Source organism: Macaca mulatta, chromosome 11 (genome assembly GCF_049350105.2).
Source record: "Macaca mulatta isolate MMU2019108-1 chromosome 11, T2T-MMU8v2.0, whole genome shotgun sequence".
Lineage (NCBI taxonomy): Eukaryota > Metazoa > Chordata > Mammalia > Primates > Cercopithecidae > Macaca > Macaca mulatta.
In genome coordinates, this window is record NC_133416.1 from 102,475,601 (window position 1) to 102,498,316 (window position 22,716).

At 41.4% G+C, this 22,716-nt stretch overlaps 1 protein-coding gene across 3 annotated transcripts in view; it reads right to left on the reverse strand.

Annotated features, from left to right (window-relative positions):
* Nucleotides 1–22,716, reverse strand: part of FGD6 (FYVE, RhoGEF and PH domain containing 6) — a 134,179-nt gene that overhangs the window by 59,669 nt on the left and 51,794 nt on the right. For all 3 annotated transcript variants that reach the window (XR_001448150.3, XM_015152456.3, XM_077954777.1), the window contains exons 4-6: nt 13,088–13,155; nt 12,972–13,002; nt 2,822–2,973 (exon numbers count right to left, since the gene is read on the reverse strand). Coding sequence is in view for 2 of the 3 variants with exons in the window: in XM_015152456.3 (XP_015007942.2) it covers nt 2,822–2,973; nt 12,972–13,002; nt 13,088–13,155 (251 nt within the window). In the remaining variant the exon portion in view is untranslated. The remainder of the gene's footprint in view (nt 1–2,821; nt 2,974–12,971; nt 13,003–13,087; nt 13,156–22,716) is intronic.

Genomic DNA, 22,716 nt, shown 5'->3' on the forward strand with positions numbered 1-22,716 from the left:
ACTCCTTACCTGGCACACAAAGGCCTGCCCTTTCTGACCCGTCACACTTCTCTTCCTCTTCCCCATTTATCTCCCACCACACTGGCCTTATCTTCTTTGGAGACATGGAATTAATTGCCACTATGCAGACTTCCACTAATGGTTCCACATGCCTGGAAATATAGAACCCTGGCTGGCTCCTCCTTTTCTTTCAGATGTCACTGTAATGAATATACCACCTTCACAGAGGGCTTTCCTTGACCACCCAAGCTTCATTCGCTACCACAGCATCCTGTTTCAGGTCTCTGCAACTCAGAAACTGCTTCTTGTCTATTTATCTGGTCCTTCCCCTATTAAATGTCTGCTCCATGAAAGCAGGATGTCTGTTTTGTGCACTGTGATATCCTCTGCATACTGAGAGCACAGACTAGCACATAGTAGATATGCAAACCTTCTTGAATGTGAAAATAAAATATTTCATCAATTGTTGTTAAAAGTCAATGGAAAAACGTTATTTCAGAAAGTCAACTAACACCAAAGAATATGTATTGACTTGAAGCCTAAGAGAAAAATATTTTAATAAATAGAAAATGAGGCTGGGTGCAGGGGCTCATGCCTGTAACCCTAGCACTTTGGGAGGCTGAGGCAAGGGGATCACTTGAGCCCAGGAGCACAAGATCAGCCAGAGAAACACAGAGCAACCTGTCTCTACAAAAAATCTAAAAAATTAGCCAGGCATGGTGGCACATAGCTGCAGTCCTAGCTACCTGGGTGGCTGAGGTAGAAGAATCACTTAAGCCCAACGAAGTCAAGGCTGCAGTGAGCTGTGGTCACACCACTGAACCCTGGCCTGGGCAAGAGAGTGAAACTCTGTCTCAAAAAAAAAAAAAAAAAAAGATCGGAAGCAAATAAGCCCCATTTTTTGTGGGTTTTTTTTTTTTTTTTAATTTAAAACAAGAAAAAAAAAGATGTATTTTTTAGTAGAGACAAGGTTTCACCACGTTGGCCATGCTAGTCTCCAACTCCTGACCTCAGCTTATCTGCCTGCCTTGGCCTCCCAAAATGCTGGGATTAAAGGCGTGAGCCACAGCGCCTGGCAAATTATATTTTATTTCTATCATGACATTTTTTTTTTTTAAAGGAGTCTCGCTCTGTCGCCCACAATGGAGTGCAGTGGCACAATCTTGGCTCACTGCAGCCTCCACCTCCCAGTTCGGCCTCCCAAGTAGTTGGGATTACAGGCATCTGCCACCATGTCTGGCTAATTTTTATAAGTTTAGTAGAGATGAGGTTTTGCCATATTGGCCAGGCTGGTCTCGAGCTCCTGGACCTCAAGTGATCCACCTGCCTCAGCCTCCCAAAGTGCTAGGATTACAGGCGTGAGTCACCACGCTCGGCCTATCATGACCTTTAAAGACTACATTTTAGTCAATCCTCAGTCCTTAATTGTGTGTTATTTTATACTTAGGCTACAGCTAAGTATAAATTGCTTATGTGCCATATTTACCCAACATATAGAGGCAAGATATTTGCAAAACAAGCAGAGGTACTTTTCTGGTTTATATATAAAGAAAGCTTAGAGAAATTTTGATCGTGAAAGTAGGTGACACTATTGTCTTGTTCTAATCATGTTGTGCTCCCCATGGTCTTCAACAATAAATTCAATCCTCCTAGACCAATCTTTCTACATTATTTCCACAGAAGTCACCAAAGCCTCTGCATACTTATTTTCTTCAGCCTAGTGGAAGTGGCTCCCAATACTAACCTTTTGGTATTCTTTTCCTATTCTGAAATCTACAGCTTCTACAAGGATGTCATACATATATAAATTTGCCTTTCTTTGGGAGGCCAAGGCGGATCACCTGAGGTCAGGAGTTAGAGACCAGCCTGACCAATATGATAAAACCCCGTCTCTACTAAAAATACAAAACTTAGCCGGGCATGGTGGCATGCGCCTGTAATCCCAGCTACTCAGGAGGCTGAGACAGAAGAATCATTTCAACCCGGGAGGCAGAGGTTGCAGTGAGCTGAGATCGCGCCATTGCACTCCAGCCTGGGCAACAAGAGTGAAACTCCATCTCAAAAGAAAAAAAATTGCCTTTCCAAAACAACCATCCTATTATTTCAGTGAATGGCCTCTTTTTCAAAACTGGAAAGGGAGTTTCATGACCTGCAGCTCCAGAAGGTAAATAAAACATTTAGAAACTATTCCAATGTGAATACAGCATCTATCCACACTTAATCTCAAAAACCTTGATTGTCCAAGTTCACCTACAGAAATATAAATTGGCTGCATGTTGCTTCTGAGGCAGCATTACCAAAGATTTGTTCAAAATAATAGTATTGAGCTTGGTGTGCCAAGGTTGTGAATTTTGGGCCACTGAAAATAATCAATCTGGTCAGGTACAGTGGCTCACATCTGTAATCCCAGCACTAGAGGCTGAGGCAGGCAGATCACCTGAGGTCAGGAGTTCAAGACCAGCCTGGCCAACATGGTGAAACCTCATCTCTACTAAAAATACAAAAAATTAGAAAGGCGTGGTGGCACACGCCTGTAATCCCAGCTACTCAGGAGGCTGAGGCAGGAAAAACGCTGGAACCTGGGAGGCAGAGGTTGCAGTGAGCCGGGATTGTGCCACTGCACTCCAGCCTGGGCGACAGAGTGAGAATCTATCTCAAAAACAAAACAAAACACAACAAAATCAATCTATGGGTAACTGCAAAGACAATATATTGAAGCAACTCAATGTAATGAACAATACATCTCTGTCACATGTGGGGCCCTTACGGCTTCATCTAAAATTGGAAACACTAGGAAAATCTGAAAACAGTCCATTTTTACCAGTGCAACATTCTTTCCTCCAGTTCCTTCAGGAGATCCCGGTTGAGCTCATACAGCTGAGGCAAGTAGTATAGGATCTGATTTAGAATCCGGTCCTCAATCACTGGTTTCCCAAGTTGCCTGGAAGCATGAGCTACTGCATCCCGGAAATCCTATTACAGTCCAGAGCAGGAAAAACAATACATACACATATAACTTGATAACAAGCTTTTATCCCCAGTCCCCCTTTTTCCTAAAATGATACGGATTGCACAGCTGTATTTCCCATGCAGAATTACAAATCGAAAGTACCCCCTTCCTCCTACCCCACTCACCTAGATAGGAAATTAAAAATAAAAAATCGTGGCTGAGACGATTCTTTGATATTCAAACATACCAAATCATATTTATCTTAAACCTTTTAGTTTGATCTCTAAACTTAGCAATTATACTAAGCAGATGTCTGGAAATTGTAACAAAATTCTAAATAGTCTTTAGAATTATTCCAATACCATCATTATAAACACAATCCATTTATTTTAAAAGTCCCCAGGAGACCTTAGCTAATTTTATTCTGGATTTAAGAGTCCCACTGTCCACTTTCGGTTATCATTTCCCCACAGCTGGCGCATCCTAGGTGAGGCATGTGGAGAGAGGCATGTGTTGTGGGTCTCCCTCTGTCGTCCAGGATGGAGCGCAGTGGCCCAATCTCAGCTCATGGCAACTTCCCGAGTAGCTAGGACTATAGGCATGTGCCACCATGCCAGGCTCATTTTTGTATTTTTCGTAGAGACGAGGTTTTACCATGTTGCTCAGACTGGCTTGAACTCCTGAGCTCAAGCAATCTTCCCACTAGGGCCTCTCAAAGTGCTGTGATTATAGGCATGAGCCACCGTGATTGGCAGGCACATGCTTGATAATCAGAATCCTGGATCCAAGCCCTTGTTCCTTATTTACTGTGTTTCCTCGGGCCAGACTGATTTTCCTCATCTGCTAAGTAAGTATAATAGTTATGAGACTTTAATTAGATATTGCACATAAAACTTCTTTTGCAATGCATTTGGCATATAGAATTAATGAAACATTTTAACTCTGGACCTGAAATTCTCCCCTCCCGCTTGCCAACCTCTCAATAAATTCGCCAGGGTTTACACTTTTCACAAATAAGTGGCCAGGCGCAGTGGCTCACGCCTGTAATCCCAGCACTTTGAGAGGCCGAGGCGGGCAGATCACAAGGTCAGGAGATTGAGACCATCCTGGCTAACACAGTGAAACCCCGTCTCTACCAAAAATACAAAAAATCAGCCAGGTGTGGCAGCGTGCACCTGTGGTCCCACCTACTCAGGAGGCTGAGGCAGGTGAATGGCGTGAACCCGGGAGGCGGAGCTTGCAGTGAGCCGAGATCGCACCACTGCACTCCAGCCTGGGCGACAGAGCGAGACTCTGTCTCAAAAAAAAATTAAAAAAAAAGAATCTTTCTCTTCACATATTATTTTTCATTTACTGTTCTCTAGACTATCTGTACCATGTTTTAATATATGTCAATATCACCACACCCTATTACTCCAGAGGACTTGGAAAGGGTGGGGTAGGAGATAAGTATTTGCCTATATTTCATTGTCCCCTAAGGGTGGGCCTCAAGACATAAGTAAAACAGAGTGAAATCTGTTCCACAGTCCTTGAGAATTCAAAAACAAAGATTTTTTTCCGTTTTAGAAATAGCAGTTTTAATTAAAATCTGAAAGGAAAGTTTGGGTAAATGACTAATAGGCCTTATCTTCCCTTACCTTTATTTCCAACTGCTTTCCCTTTAGGAATTTACCGGCAAATGAAATCAACCAAAAAAGATACTGTTCCTTCCACTGATCTTTTCAACACCTGCCCCTAAAATATGTATATTAACCATGATTTTTTTTTTTTTTAAACTCTGGACAGCCAAAAACCTCACAGATAACTTAAAGTATGTGAAAGGATTCTTTTTCTAAAGGATGGCTATTTTGAAGAAGTCCAATCCTCTTATGCTTAATCAATGCTAAAAATCCCTTCACTTAGGACTCAGTACCTGGGACTAAGTTTATTGATCCAACAGTCACATTAGCCCAAAGAAGCCAACTACTCATACCAGTAACTAAAGGATTAACTTGTATACCTAATTAGTATCATATAAAAAAGAGTATTTAGTTCTCATAGTATTATAAGCTCTAATCCAGAAAATCACTCAGAACATCTCCAGAAACCAAATGGATATCAGCCAAATTTCACCTCCCAACAGCTTGCTTCAATCAGCACTCACATGTACTGTGATAAAATAAAGCCACTTAACACTTTTGAAAATCATTAGGCTATCTGCTATCAGGCAGGGCTATAGAATACATTTATTTACGCATCATGAATAATGTATTCAAAGCAGAATAGTTAAACATCCTCTCTGGTTATCTTTTTTGCTTTTGTTTTGACCAGTTTAGTGACTGATATAATTTGGATGCAAGAGTTCCTTGCTCAGCAAAGCAATAAGCACCACTCTTTCTTCTGGTAGAGTAAGTGATGACTATATTTGTCTCCTGGCAGCAGGATAACTTTTGTTTCCCAGTTGGAAGGTATTTCCTCTGCCATGACAGTGACAGTGATGTTAGCTGCTAAGTAACTTAAGGACCTGGTTTGACACAGCTTTTGCCAGACCCTGCATTCCATATGTCTGCCACCATTGCCAAAAAGGGAACTTGTTTATTTAAGACACATTTAACAGAGACCAGCCAAATACAAACTGAACTGACCAGTGAGATGGCTGCCTCTAAATGGACGCCCCTGTCACACACCAGGCAAAACTCTGCTTTTCCCAGTACTACTGGATGTTTTTAGGCAGCTCGGAATGGACTGATGGCCCATGATGTCTTCTTTTAAATTATAAGTAGTATGTCAGAATAAAATAGAAATTTAATAATTAAAATAGAAGTACACTTAATAAAGACTATAAGAATTTCGAGACTATATAGCCATGAAACCCAGAGAGTTACTTTTTTTTTTTTTTTGAGAGAGTTTCACTCTGGTTGCCCAGGCTGGAGTGCAATGGCATGATCTCAGCTCACTACAACCTCCGCCTCCCAGGTTCAAACGATTCTCCTGCCTGCATAGCTGGGATTACAAACATGTGCTACCACGCCCAGCTAATTTTGTATTTTTAGTAGAGATGGGGTTTCTCCATGTTGGTCAGGCTGGTCTCGAACTCCCGACCTCAGGTGATTTGCCTGCCTCGGCCTTCCGAAGTGCTGGGATTATAGGCGTAAGCCTCGGCGCCCGGCTTACTTTCTTTTTTTGAGAAAGAGTTTTGCTCTTGTTGCCCAGGCTGGAGTGCAGTGGTGCAATCTCAGCTCACTGCAACCTCTATCTCCCGGGATCAAGTGATTCTCCTGCCTCAGCCTCCCAAGTAGCTGGGATTACAGGCGCTCGCCACCACGCCTGGCTAATTTTTGTACTTTTTGGTACAGATGGAGATTTCACTATGTTGGCCAGGCTGGTCTCAAACTCCTGACCTCAGGTGATCTATCTGCCTCAGCCTCCGAAAGTGCTGGGATTACAAGCGTGAGCCACCACGCCCGGCCTTTTTTTTTTTTTTTTTTTTTTTGAGACAGAGTCTCATTCTGTTGTCCAGGCTAGAGTGCAGTGGCGAGAACTCAGCTCACTGCAACCTCCGACTCCCAGGTTCAACCATTCTCTTGCCTCATCTCCTGAGTAGCTGGGATTATAGTTGTGTGCCACCACGTTTGGCTAACTTTTTGTATTTGTAGTAGAGATGGGGTTTCACTATGTTAAACAGACTGGTTTTGAACTCCTGGCCTCAAGTGATCTGCCTGTCTCAGCCTCCCAAACTGCTGGGATTACAGGCGTGAGCCATCGTGCCCAGCCAGAGAATTACATATTCTAAGTAAGCACTTGACAAAGATTCTGTACTAGTCAGGTTCCTGAATCTTTTCTTAGGCCCATCTGTGCACTTTCTTGCAAAATCCAGTTTTAGCAAGAACCTCCCACCCTTGATATTGTTCGGGTTCTTCATCCTCTACCATTGCCCAGGTGATGTATGATCATCCTGGCTGGTCCGTCTTCTGCAAGAATCCCATTAAGTTGGTTTAGCCAGAATCTCCCTTCCTCCTGAAGTTTCTTCTTAGTAATTTTCCATCCACTAACTCCCACTTTGCTCCTCCTTGGCTATAAATTCCCACTTGCCCATAATATATTTGGAGTTGAGCCCAATCTTTCTCCACTACCGCAAAATCCCATTGCAGTGGTCCCTATGACTATTGTTTTTTGTTCTTGAGATGGCGTCTTGCTCTGTTGCCCAGGCTGGAGTGTGGTATGATCTCGGCTCACTACAACCTCCGTCTCTTGGGTTCAAGCAATGCTCCTGCCTCAGCCTCCCGAGTAGCTGGGATTACAGACATATACCACCATGCCCAGCTAATTTTTGTATTTTCAGTGTATTTCAGTGTATTTCAGAGACGGGGTTTCATCATGTTGGCCAGACTGGTCTTGAACTCCTGACCTCAAGTGAACTGCCCACCTCGGCCTCCCAAAGTGCTGGGATTACAGGCATCAGCCCCTGCTCCAGGCCCCCTAAGCCTATTGTGATAGTCCTGAATAAAGCCTGCCGTACTGTGCTTTTGCTTCGACAAGTGTCATCGAATAATTGGGTTCCACTCCCAGTTATGGCCTCCATAACCACATGCAGCAGCCCTGGCCCCAGTCTCATTCCCTCACCTCTTGGGCCACCATTTCCTGACAGCTGTGTGCTACGGCCCCACTGCCAGATGTAACTAATTCACACAGGAACCACTAGCAGAATCTTGAACTTCTCAGCTCTTCATGAACCTCAACCACTGCCAAAACTGGTGCCACTGGGAGGAGGTGACATCTTTTTTTAATAAAAGGATGATTACAACATATGTCTGGTTATTTTTCTAAATGTTAACAACCAGGATAATTTGGGAAAGTGTGATGACACTTAAAAGCCAGAGGCAAAGCTATTTTGAGGTAGAAGAATCTAAATTCACCAAAACCTCCTTGACGAAATCAGTGAGGATGCAAGACAGCAGGATTAGCCCTTCAAAAGTTAGATCCAGAGTTTAATTTTTCACACTGGAAAAGCCAGGTAAAAAAAAATATTAAAGTAGTGGGAGGAGGAGTTAAGAGTGTGAAAATGTTAGTTAGCTGTAGAGTTTGCTGGCATCAAGTACCTAGACTTCATCCTTACAACAAAACCTACCAAATATTCTGCATGCAAAATTGAACCACCTACACTGTAGTTTCTGGTCATAAAAAGCAAACGCTTGTTTAATGTGGAATTTGTAGAACTAGAAATGGGCCTCTGAATTATGAAGCATATGATAATATTATTCTTACTAATTCCCCAAAACCTACAAATAAGAATCAGATCAACTTTAAGTTGATCTTTAATTCTTTTGAGATATTAACATATCAGCCTTGCCAGCTTGAATCACTTAGGGAAGACCTCAGCAAAAAATCAATGCAAATAAAATCAAGTACGAGCATCTGAGGCAATGAAGCACAAAACAGATGGCCTTGTTCATGGGGTCAGGCTTTATATCTCCAGCACCAACAAGAGGTATGTGACTTAATTACCAGCTGTCCTGACCCAGCTGCCTGACCTCAGGGCATTACTGCACTACTACCATGACACAGTGAATTACAAAGACCAAAGGAACATATGGACAGACATGGAGCTCTACAAGGTTCCCTGTCCTCATGAAGGACACCAGGAATCACTTCACTTTAAGCAAAAGCAAAGCAGCTGTGGGGGTCAAAGAGCTATGATAAATATGCAGAAATGAGTGTGAAACTATGAAGTAAAAGTAGACGTGGGAAAGTCCCCACAGTAACCATTTGACTTTGTTTTTAAAATGAAAATATTTTCCCAATGAAATTATTCTTCACTCTCTATATGTAGACCCGGTGATACGGTATGTAATCATCAGTGGTGCATAATCAATGCAAAACTGTAGAAAACATAACTGAAAGCAATCTTTTATGTCTAGTTTCCAATCTCCTTTAATAACACTAACAAGTAATCATCATAGTATCTCTAAGTGGCCAAGATCTAGCTTCATTTTCATCTTTAGAAGATGAAAAACAAGTTTCTCTGGTTTCCAGGGCGACTAAAAGAATTCTGAAAGCAAGCTAATATATCCAAAGATACACTATATTCTATACAGCATGGTAGAGATTTCAAATAATAATTTTCAATCAGTTACTAAAGAACAACTGAGTACAAGGGGTCAGACAGACCAGACTTCAAAGTCTAGTTTTGCTATTAAATAGTGGGTTATTTTTGACAATTAGCTTACTTTCTTCATCGAAAAAAATAGGAATAACATCTACTTGATAGGGTTGTTATGAGGGTTAAAACAGATAATTGATGTAACATAGCATGCTGCAAGGAACATAGAGAGCACTCAACAGAACACCATTTATTTAACTAAAGGAGATTTGGTTAAGTTAAATGATCAGATGAACATCATTTAAGATCCATGAGTCACCTTCCCTCCCTTTCTCCACAAGTCCCTGAAGGCTTGGAAAGAGAACTGTGAAACAGAGGCATCTAAAGAGAAGGAAACACCAAACCAAGGTAGAGAAAACACTTCAGCAGCAAAACAAAGGTACTCTGAACAATGAGCTTCATTCAGTGAAGGACAGTTCTCACGTGAAAGAAGCTCCTCCAGAGTGAAGGTTTGGTAGCCATGTCAACAGAAGCTAGAGGAAGATTCTTTACAACTAAAGAAGAAATGCTGAAAATGGTTCACAAGACTCAAAAGACAGGGTGTATTCAGTATAACAGGATGAAGTGATTTTAACACGGAAAAAAAACATGATAACTGAGAAAGTCTTCTATTCCTTCACAATGCACTAAAAAAAAAAAAATCTTTTCTACTTAGTAACAGACATCTGGATGCCTAGGGTAGCCTTGCCTCTGCCTCTATGGATTTTATTGAGCCTCTCACATTTTCAAGGGGATGTACGTCTCCACCTAAAGAAATTAGTGAAGCAAAGATGCTTCATTACTAATACTATATAGCCAGTCCATCTTGTCAAAAAAAAAAAAAACCCTTCCAAATACACATAACATATATAATATATATAATTTATATATATTTAACATATATATTTTATCTATATTTAACATATATAATATATATGTTTTATATATATACACACACACTTTTTTTTTTGATGGAGTTTTGCTTTTGTTGCCCAGGCTGGAGCGCAATGGCACAATCTCGACTCACAGCAACCTCTGCCTCCTGGGTTCAAGCGATTCTCCTCCCTCCGTCTCCTGAGTAGCTAGGATTACAGACATGCACCACCATCCCGACTAATTTTTGTATTTTTAGTAGAGATGGGGTTTCCCCATGTTCAGGTCAGGCTGGTCTCGAACTCCCAACCTCAAGTGATCCGCCCGCCTTGGCCTCCCAAGGTGCTGGGATTACAGGTGTGAGCCACCGCACCCGGCCCAAATATTTTTTAAATGTATACTATTCGTACATTTACGTAATATTTTTATAGAGATATTTACTAAGTCTAGCTCCCATCAGAGAGCAAATAAGACAACCAAAAAAACCTTCCTATTACTTGTACTTAATTATATCACATGTCTACAGTGTGGTGGGGATGTTCAAGGAAGAGCAGCAAATATACAAGAAATTCATTCTGAAAAGTCATTTATTTTTCAGACATATTATAATTTATATGAAATGACAATAAGCTTGACACTCAAATTTGTTAGGGCAACAAAATAATGTCCTTTTTTTTTTTGAAAAAGGGTTTGCTGTGTCATCCATGCTAGAGTGCAGTGGTGCAATCAGCTCACTGCAGTTTTGAACACCTAGGCTCAAGGGATTCTTCTGGCTCAGCCTCCTAAGTAGGTGGGATTAGAGGTGTGTACTACCCATGCCTAGCTTTGTCCTATCACTAAAAAAAGAAAATCTATTACAAAAGAGAACTGTCTAGGCATAGTGGCTCATGCCTGTAATTCCAGAACTTTGGGAGGCTGAGGTAGGCAGATTGCTCAGGAGTTCGAGACCAGCCTGGGCAACATGGCTAAAACCCATCTCTACCAAAAATAAAACAAATTAGCCTGGCGTGGTGGGTGCCTGTGGTCCCAGCTACTCAGGAGGCTTGAGCCCAGGAGTTAGAGGTTGCAGTGAGTGGAAATCGTGCCACTGCACTCCAGCCTGGGTGACAGAGTGAGATCCTGACTCATTAAAAAAAAAAAAAAAAAAAAGGAGAGAGAACTTACCAATATTACCAATACAGCCAAAAGTCAACATGAGAAACTATTCACAGGGAAATATTTTCTCAAAACAAATTAGCAAGGTTAAGAATTTTTTAAGAATTTCCAAAGCTAGAGATTTTTCACATAGGAATCAGGCCCCTATTTTTGTTTTGTTTTGTTTTGAGACAGAGTCTTGATCTGTCACCCATGTTGGAGTACAATGGTACCATCTTGGCTCACTGCAACCTCTGGATCCTAGGTTCAAGTGATTCTCCTGCCTCAGCCTCCCAAATACCTGGGACTACAGGTACGCCACCACACCTGGCTAATTTTTGTATTTTAGTGGAGATGGGGTTTCGCCATTTTGGCCAGGTTAGTTTCGAACTCCTGATCTCAGGTGATCTACCCACTTCAGCCTCCCAAAGTGCTGGGATTACGGTCGTGAGCCACCACACCAGGCCAGGCCCCTGGGTTTCTGTTGGACCAAGTACAGAGCACAGGTAATCATTTAGTGAATGTGAATCATCCATAAGTGTAACCCACTTTTCATGTTCATACGTATCCATTCAAAGAAAACCTGAAAATAATAGTTTGCCAAGACATAAATTGATGTATATTTGATGAACCTTTCATTTCTCCACAATTAAGCCTAATTTATGAGGTTAATAATTATACTACCACATAAGTAAACTGTCACTTCAACTCCTTTTTTCATTGTTTCATTTACCTTTTCCTTTTGTTTTACCCCTTTCTTAAGTCTTTTTATTATTATTATTATTATTATTATTATACTTTAAGTTCTAGGGTACATGTGCATAACGTGCAGGTTTGTTACATATGTATACTTGTGCCATGTTGGTGTGCTGCACCCATCAATTCGTTAGCACCCATCAACTCGTCATTTACATCAGGTATAACTCCCAATGCAATCCCTCCCCCCTCCCCCCTCCCCATGATAGGCCCATCTTGCCTAAATATAATTGAAATAAAGTAACACTAAAAGCACTTTAACTGCCAGTGCATAATGAAACTTGTGAAAACCTGCAAGTACAAAGGAGTGCAAGAGAAAAATGAATATGCACCCAGACACACATCATAATTCTTTCCTAACAAGTCTGTTCAAGTTGACAATTATAGGCTGGCTGCAGTGGCTCAGGACAGTAATCCCAGCACTTTAGGAGGCCAAGGTGGGCTGATCACTTGAGCCCATGAGTTTGAGATCAGCCTGGGTAACATGTTGAAACCCCATCTCTACAAAAAATACAAAACTTAGCTGGACATGGTGGTGAGCGCCTGTAGTCCCAGCTGCTCAGGAGCCTGGTGGGGGAATTGCCTGAGCCCAGGAGGTTGAAAGGCTGCAGTCAGCTAAGATGACGCTGGGCAACAGAATGAGACGCTATCTCAAACCAAAAAAAAAAAAAAAAAGTTGACCATTTAAAAAATGGAAAATACAACTAAAACTTAGTTGTAAAAATGTCTATTTCTAATCTCTCCTAAATGGAGGTGGTAAAAGGAAAACCAGTAAGAAAATTGTCTATTTCAAGTCTGTTTCTGGGAGCTTATTTAGATAGGAGAAAAACACTTTTGGACAATGATAATGATATTCTTCATGTATTGTTAATTCAAAACTCTAATAGCAAGTATCTTCAGCAAATGCCTAAGAAAATATATTATCACCTTAAAAACTGTTATGAAGACATAAAGTTTGAAGACTTTGGACATATAGCTACTAAGACTCTTTTAGAAATCATCTTATCTACATAGACATGAAATACATACATTTTAGAAAATGTCTATCATTAAGTTAGTAATGCTGAAAACTTCTAGGGGTAGGGAAAGTACAAAAGGGAATATTCTTAGACTTCAAAAAAAATATTAGCAGATACTTACGATATGCAAAAGTTTTAACACATCCACAAACCTGTAAAAAAACAGCAATGAAAAAAATGTTTTAAATGTGCCAATGGGGGGAAAACAGTCTTCTGAATTGTAAACTAGATACCTACACTTTCTCTGAGCTCATGATCTCCTTGGCAATATGATGAACTTTACTTTTCATTCCATTATCTTCATCCTGTGGATAAGAGCACACTGAGCATGAACTCATAAAAGAATAATGAAGATGGGTTATGAGCTCGTCAGACATGAATTTTAACTCTGATACTTGTAAGTTTCCTACTAGCACACAGTTCATACTACATAACATTTCAAATTGCAAACATAGAGAACTGGATGAGGGATAAACCATGTCACAGAAGTAGCTGAGAGCAATCAGAAATCTTCACTGTCATTAGCTGGATTCATCAATAGCTGGATTGATGAATTGCTCTGAGTAGTTACAGAACCTTGCTAGGACACAACCATCAGTGGTTCAAAATGGAAGTCACAAACTAAAAAGGCTACAGGGAAAATGGACCCTTACAGATAGATAATACCGGAAGAAGAGTTATTTGGGTGCGTACAAATAATGTAAGAATTTGGCCAGGCGCAGTGGCTCACACCTGTAATCCCAACACTTTGGGAGGCCGAGGAGGGCGGATCACGTGAGGTCAGGAGTTCAAGACCAGCCTGATCAATATGGAGAAACCCCGCCTCTACTAAAAATACAAAATTAGCTGGGCGTGGTGGCTCACGCCTGTAATCCCAGCTGCTCAGGAGGCTGAGGCAGGAGAATCGCTTGTACCCAGAAGGCAGAGGTTGCGGTGAGCCGAGATCGCGCCATTGCACTCCAGCCTGGGCAACAACAGTGAAACTCCATCTCAAAAACAAAAACAAACAAACAAACAAATTTAAAAAAAAAGAAATTAGTGAATATCCAACAGGAATGTAGATGAGAACTTAAGGTATTTTAACTCACAACTTAAATATAGTCTGAATAGGGCTCTTCTTCAATCTATACCAAATATAAGTCAACACTACAGTCAGAGGATCTCCGAATTTCCTTAAAATCCCTTTTAGATATATGTTCGTAGAGTCAAGGCAGTTTTATTCTAAGGAGCTGAAATGAAATTCTTTTGTGTGTGTGTGTGTGTGTGTGTGTGTGAGACGGAGTCTCACTCTGTCACCCAGGCTGGAGCACAGTGGTGTGATCTCAGCTCACTGCAACCTCTGCCTCCCGGGTTGGAGAGATTCTCCTGCCTCAGCCTCCTGAGTATCTGGGACTACAGGTACGTGCCACCGCACCCGGCTAATTTTTTTCTTGTATTTTTAGTAAAGACAAGGTTTCACCGTGTTAGCCAGGATGGTCTCAATCTCCTGATCTCATGATTCGCCTGCCTCGGCCTCCCAAAGTGCTGGGATTACAGGCGTGATCACTCACCTTTTAAACTACACATAGCTCTGTATTCCTTAGGAAGACTGCAGTCTTAAGCACAATCTGACCTTGACCTGGTAGACCATGTATCAGGCACTAAATAATCATACATAAGTGTCTACACACACATACACACACACACACAGAGATAACTGTTATTTTGAAAAAACATTTAAGCAAGTCCAAACTTTTCTATCACAATGGGGTTCTCCATATAATCTGCAGATAGAAAGTTTAATGTTTGCAAACTACAGTGTATAAATTTTAAATTAGAAATGAGCTTGGCATGGTGGCTCATGTCTGTAATTCCAGCACTTTGAGAGGCCAAGTTGGGAGGATTGCTTGAGCCCAGGAGTTTGAGACCAGTCTGGGCAACATAGCAAGACCATGTCGTTAGTCAAAATAATAATAATAATAATAATAACAACAACATAAATAAAATTAAAATTAAAAATGCATTAAAAATGAGAAAAACAGAAACCAAAACCATTTAGGGAACTGAAGCCCTGACTCTTCATTTCCAAATAATGTGACACCCCTTAAAGATCAAGAGGGGATCTCATCAGTATCTTTAAAGAAATGCAGGCACACTATAGATGTAGAAGCATTTGATTACTGGAGTCAGCTAAAATGTGTACCATCTCTACACAGAAATTTCAAGTAGCTGTTAATTTATTTTTGGCATCTACCCTTTGTTTCCTCTCCTCTTTTTATCACTCTCCTTTTGATAGGTCTCTACTCTGTACCTTTTTTTCCTCTGCTTCTCAGGACCTTGCTCTACCATGGCCTGCTTTACACAGACTTGTGTAGAGGAGGTTATTCTACACAAAAATTAACTAAAAATGTGAAAACTGTAAACTTCCAGAAGAATACATTTTTAAAAATCCTTATGACCTTGAATTAGACAGAGTTATTAGATATGACACCAAAAGCATAACTGATAAAAAAATTGATAAATGGAACTTCATAAATTGTTTATGCCTCAAAAGACACATCATTAAGAAGATAAAAAGATAAGCCATACACTGGAGAAAATATTTGCAAATCATGATTCTGAGAAAGAACTAGCAGCTAGAATACATTAAGAACTCTGATAGGGCTGAAGAGTGGTGGCTTACGCCTGTAATCTCAGTATTTTGGGAGGCTAAGGCAGGCAGATCGCTTGAACACAGGAGTTCGAGACCTGAGCAACAGGTGAAACCCCATCTCTAAAAACAATACAAAAATTAGCTGGGCATGGTGGTGCACACATGTAGTCCCAGCTACTCAGGAGGCCGAGGTAAGAGGATCACTGAACCCAGGAGGTTGAGGCTGTAGTGAGCCATGATTTGAGCCACTGCACTCCAGCCCCAGTAACATAGCAAGACCCTGTCTTCACAAAATAAAAAAATAGAAAACAATTAGCCAGGTATGATGGCACACACCTGTAGTCCCAGCTACTTGGGAGGCTGAGGTGGGAGGATCACTTGAGCCCAGGAATTCGAGGCTGCAGTGAGCTATGATTGCAATATTGTACTCGTTTAGGCGACAGAGTGAGAACCCGGCTCTTAAAACAAAACAAAACAAAAACAAAACAAAACAAAACAAAATTCAGACAACTCAAACAAAAACGCTGTGTGCGGTGGCTCATGCCTGAAACCCTGGCAATTTGGGAGGCTGAGGTGGGAGGATCACTTGAGTACAGGAGTTTGAGACCAGCCTGGGCAACAAAGCAAGATCTCATTTCTATTTACAAAAAAAAAATTAAAAAAAGAGATAAAAGATGTGAATGTGTGAAGAAACATTTCACCGAAGAAGATATAAGAATGGCCAATAAGTACATACAAAGTTGTTGAACACAGTTAGTTATGAGGGAAATGCAAATTAAAACCTCAATGATATACTTCACACCCACACAATGGCTATAATAAAAAATAAAAAAATACCTAGTGTTGGTGAGGATGTTGACCTACTGGAACCTTTATCTATTGTTGGCGGGCACGGTAGCCCTTACTCATACGGTGTGAGAAATGAAAAACAGCTCAGAGCAATCTGAGCTATGTGAGGTACGCAAAATTTATCAGGCCCAGAGAAACACGAGTATGAGACTTCAGTACTGTACCAACCCCCATGCCCAGGTGCAACTGTTTAAAGGCATTTTTGTCCCTGACCAGCTGCCTCCACCCAGTCTCCATGTTCCTAGAATTTGTGAAACAAAGAACAATGTAAAGTCAATCAAATAGCTTATGATATTTTAATATAAAATTACTGATAAACAGCTTAGGAATTGCCTCTTCTTTTCCTTTAATTTTTTAGGTATGTGCACTTCCACTTGTGCGGAAGGTTGAGGCAAGAGAACTGCTTGAACCCAGGAGGTGGAGGTTGCCATGAGTCAAGATCTCGTGCCATTGCACTCCAGTCTGGGTGATGAGAGTGAAACTCCATCTCAACAAAAACAAAACAAACAAAAAAATCCACTTGTGGCTGGACATGGTGGCTCATGCCTGTAATCTCAGCACTTTTGGTCAAGGCAGGTGAATCACTTGAGGTCAGGAGTTCAAGACCAGCCTGGCGAACATGGTGAAACCCTATCTCCACCCAAAATAAAAAAATTTGCCGGGTGCGGTGGCAAGCATCTGTAATACCAGCTACTAGGGAGGCTAAGACAGGAGAATCACTAGAACCCAGGAGGCAGAGGTTGCAGTGAGCCAAGATCGCACCACTGTACTCCAGCCTGGGCAACACAGTGAGACTCTTGTCTCAAAAACAAAACAAAACAAAACAAAAACCCCACTTGTAACTGCTCCTAACAGGAGTCTTGAATCTATGCTCCAGGCTTGTAGTCCTCAAATTTGGCCCACATAAACTCTGTACTTACATTAAGCATGCCTCATTTTTTTCCCATTAGGTCGACAGGGTTTTCTACTGTCTCCTAATGTCATTGAGCACAGAATGTGTATTTCTTCTCCTTGTTATTCTGAGATCATTTTCAAGAGAAAGAAGTCAGTACCATCTTTACACTTTCATTTTAAAATCTGAAGTTCGTAACTGACTTTCCGTCATTTGATAGCAAAGTTAGTAAGATAAAACAGTTCTACCGCCAGCCCATTCACTGCTCTACAAATAAATTTGAAAACATTAGTTATCATTAGAATCACAGGCAGATCTTAAATTTCAGATTCCCAGGTACTGTCTTAGAAATTCTGATTGTGTAGGTTTAAAATGCAGCATTAAAAGTAGATGTTAGAAGAGGGAATTACACAGGGCACCATGGTTCACATTTGTAATCTCAACATTTTGGGAGGCAGGAGGATCACTTGAGGCCAGGAATTCAAGGCCAGCATGGACAACATAGTGAGAGCTGAAAAACACACACACACACACACACACACACACACACACACACAAAATAGCCAGGCATGGTGGCACATGCCTGTAGTTCCTAATCACTTGAGAGGCTGAGGTAGGAGGATCACATGAGCCCAGGAGTTCAAGGCTACAGGGAACTATGATAAATAACAATAGCCCTAGTTGGCCGGGCACGGTGGCTCACACCTGTAATCCCAGCACTTTGGGAGGCTGAGATGGGCGGATCACTTGAGGCCAGGAGTTAGAGACCAACCTGGCCAACATGGTGAAACCCTGTCTCTACTGAAAATATGAAAATCAGTTGAGCGCGGTGGCGCACACCTATAGTCCCAGCTACCTGGGAGACTGAGGCATGAGAATTGCTTAAACCTCAGAGGCAGAGATTGCAGTGAGTCAAGATCGTGCCATTGTACTCTCCAGCCTGGGTGACAGAGCGAGACTCTGTCGAAAAATGAGTAAATTAATAGCCCCATCCTTCAAGAAGTGAACAAGGGAAACAAACCGAACATACAAATAACTATATATAAGCACAACTATGAAAAGTGCTGCCACCTTGAAGGACAGAAAGACCATAATCAGGAAGAGGTGTGTCAAGCAGGGAAGGCTTCACAAAGAATAAAGCATTTGATGACTCCAAATCACTGTTTAAACACACTCCATCAGCTACTCCCATACTAGCTACTGCAGATACCAACTCATTAATGCCAGAAACCTGGACTCTTCTTTTTTGTCCCCAGTCACCTTTTATTATTACAACTGAGTCAAGTCCTGTCAATGTGTCCTGAAGATTTAAAGCTTAAATGATCCTTTCCTCTCCTTTGATGTTGCCTCCTTACGTCTTGCCCTCACTATTACAGCAACCTAAGAGGTTTCCTTGGCTCTGTGTCTATTCCACTGCAACCCCTTCTGTACACTGCCACTAGAATATTTCTAAAATGCAAATATAACCAGGTTAGTTCTCAGGCTAAATGTTAGCAGCTCCCTATCACAGATGGATAACAAAGATCCAAGTTTCCTTTGCCAAGTATATTAGGCATTTCACGATGTGTCCACTTACGTTCACCAGCCTCCTCCCTCCTCCTCCACACTGTGTACTATCTACCCCATCACGCTGCAACTCCAGCCGTGCTCTGCCCTTCTGTGTCTGTCCCTTTGAGCATATACCTTTCCTTTTGCCTTGACTTGTTTCCCGATCACTTTTTCTCCCTGAAGATTTCTGCCTTTCAGATTCCAAACATCCTTTAAGACAACACTCCAACTTTTTTTTTATGATGGCTGCCTTGATATTCTTTCCCTCCCACTATCAAAGGACAAGATAACTTTCTTGTTCATGTAATGTTTGTAGGACTTAACCCAGTAGACTGTGTTTACTTGCCGAAATGTCTGAATTCCCTCTAGTCTCTGATCTAATTCACCCTGTACCCTTCTGCACATAGCACGCTGCTTGGTCCACTGTGCAATTAATATTTATGAATAAGCAAATGTGTACAAGGATGGCTGCCACCTTCTCAGAATCTAAGACAGAGCACACTGCTTTTGAAGATGTGTTGCATAACATGAAAATGCAAACTCAAATGAACTAAAAGCTTTAATCACATAAAAGAGTAGGAGGTTGGACTAAATGATTAAGGTATTTTCCAATTCTAAGGTTCTAGAAGTCTATATATTCCATTGTCTATTTTACCTTCTAAACCAGGAAAGCTACAGGGCTAAATAAAGAGGTATAAAAATTATTAGAAATAAGTCAATGGATTACTATCTTCAAAGTGGACAGAAAGTCAAATATAAATTAAAAAAAACAAAACAAAACAAAATTAAAAGCTCTATATTATCTCCAACTTGTAAGAACAATGACTGATTCTGACCCAAGTCAAACAGCGATGGAAAAACACACACCCCATGGCATGTCAACTTTTCAGCTAACGAAAATCCTCACTTAAATTACATTGCATTTCAAAGCAGTTCCCTGTTAAATAACAGCGTCTCCCAAAAGTACACTGCTGTGGAAGTTGAAACATGAGCCACAAACAAATGAAATAACTGTCAAGGTCATAAAATAAGTCAAACAAATTCCAAAACAGAACCTTTGATCTGAAATCTAGTTTTATGTTCCGATCTCTTGATGCCAGCCCAGCTTTGTAAATTCTTAATTGTGTTCTTATTATTTCACATTTGTTCACTACAAGTGACGTTCAGTGAAATTTATCCATTCCTTTTTTTTTTTTTTTTTTTTTGAGACAGAGTCTTGCTCTATTGCCTAGGCTGGAGTGCAGTGGTGGGAATCTTGGCTCACTGCAACCTCCGCCTCCCACATTCAAGCAATTCTCCTGCTTCAGTCTCCCGAGTAGCTGAGACTACAGGTACACACTACTGTGCCTGACTAATTTTTGTATTTTTAGTAGAGATGGGGTTTCACCATGTTGGCCAGGCTGGTCTCAAACTTCTGACCTCAAGGGATCCACCCAACTGGGCCTCCCATAGTGCTGGGATTACAGGCAGGAGCCACCCTGCCCAGCCTATTACTTTTTAATGGAATTATTAAAAGGCCTCTTCTATCCTACTCTAGAGTTCTAATAAAAAACAAAAAATGTTAACATCCAGACTTGCCTGAGAAACATCTCTTTATCATTAAGTTATTTCATAAATGAGGTGACATCATGATTAATCTCTAAACAATGCTCTCTTAGGTTTTTGACCTTTCTTTATGAAAGTATGTATCATATGAGCTACTTTACAAAGAAGATTTTTTTAAAAAACAAGGAAATCGATATATAAGAAAGATGAAGAGGATGATTATTCTAACCACAAACAAGTAGAATACATCTTTTTTTTTTTTTTTTTTTTTTTTTGAGACTGAGTCTGGCTCTGTCGCCCAGGCTGGAGTGCAGTGGCCAGATCTCAGCTCACTGCAAGCTCCGCCTCCCGGGTTTACGCCATTCTCCTGCCTCAGCCTCCGGAGTAGCTGGGACCACAGGCGCCCGCCACCTCGCCCGGCTAGTTTTTTGTATTTTTTAGTAGAGACGGGGTTTCACCGTGTTAGCCAGGATGGTCTCGATCTCCTGATCTTGTGATCCGCCCGTCTCAGCCTCCCAAAGTGCTGGGATTACAGGCTTGAGCCACCGTGCCCGGCTTAGAATACATCTTACTTTTTAAACAAGCATTTAAGCCCTGAAAGGAAAGACCAAAAAATGTAAAAATAAAAATTTAGAAAAGGCAACAGGACAAATCAGCATGGCTAGGTATTTCACCTCAACATGTTCCACTGACATCATTCAGCTTCCATGGCTGTACCAGGTTGTTAGTAGAGACAGATTGGGTTAAAAACCCCAACTTGGGGTTCCAAGGCAAGTTACTTAACTTGTATAAAACTCCTTTTCTTCATGCAAAATGAAGAAAAACAGTATCTATGTCAGATCCGTATCAATTTTTTTTTTTTTTTTGAGTTTCACTCTTGTACCCCAGGCTGGAGTGCAATGCCACGATCTCGGCTCACTGCAACCTCCACCTCCTGGGTTCAAGAGATTCTTCTACCTCAGCCTCCCGAGTAGCTGGGATTATAGACATGTGCCACCATGCCTGGTTAACTTTCTTATTTTTAGTAGAGACGGGTTGGTTTCTCCATGGTGGTCAGTCTGGTCTCGAACTCCCAACCTCAGGTGATCCGCCTGCCTCAGTCTCCCAAAGTGCTAAGATTACAGGCATGAGCCACAGAGCTAGGCCAATTTTGTTTTTTCCTAAGTGAGATGAGGCCTCCCTGTTGCCCAGGCTGGAATGCTATGGCGTGATCTCCACTCACTGCAACCTCCACTCCTAAGTTCAAGCAATTCTTCCACCTTAGCCTCCTGAGTAGCTGAGACTACAGGCACGAACCACAGCACCTACCTAATTTTTTGTGTCTGTTTTTTTTGTAGGCATAGGGTTTTGCCACATTGCCCAGGTTGGTCTCGAACTCCTGGGTTCAAGAGATCTGTCCACCTCAGCCTCCCAAAGTCCTGGGATTACAGGTGTGAGCCACCACGTCTGGCTTGTTTTTTCTTTTTCTGTTTTGTTTTGTTTTTCTACAATAGGGTCTCGCTCTGTTGCTCAGACTAGAGAGCAGACTAGAGTGCAGTGGCCTGAATATAGGTCATTGTAGCCTCAACTTCCCAGGGGCTTGCACTGCCACGCCTGGCTAATCTTATTTATTTTTCGTAGAGACAAGGTCTCACTATGCTGCCCAGCTTGGTCTCAAGCTATCCTCCTTCCTTGGCCTCCCAAAGTGCTGGGATTATAGGCGTGAGCCACCATACCCAGCCTGATATCACCGACTTTTCCTGAGTTGCTAGAAAGCCAAATTTGTGGCCCATCCTCAGCTAATGAATAGGACTACATGATAGACATTACTCTGTACAAATCTTCCATTAGCACTACTGTTTTTCCTTCAGCAAGGCTTATTTTATTACAGCTTTGTAGAGAAATAATTCACACACCACAAAATATGTTTTCACTCTTTTAAAGTATACAATTCAGGACAGGTGCAGTGGCCCATGCCTATAATCCCAACACTTTGGGAGGCCAGGGCAGGAGGACTGCTTGAAGCCAGGAGTTGGATGCCAGCCTGGGAACCATGGCAAGACCATGTCTTTAAAAAAAAAACAATTAGCTGGGCATGGTTGTGAATACCTGTAATCCTAGCTACTAAGGAGGCAGAGGTGAGAGATCGCTTGAGTCAACGAGGTTGAGGCTGCAGTGAACATGATTGCACTACTGCACTCCAGCCTGGGTGACAGAGCAAGACCCCATCTCAAATAAAAAAAAAAAAAGAAAAAAAAGAAACTCCATGCCCATTATCAGTCATTCCTACTTTATGGCTGAATAGTATTCCATTATAGGAATATATCACATTTAGTTTATCCACTCATCATTTGATTAGTATTTGGGTTCTTTCTACCTTTTTTTTTTTTTTTTTGAGTCAGAGTCTCACTCTGTCAGCCA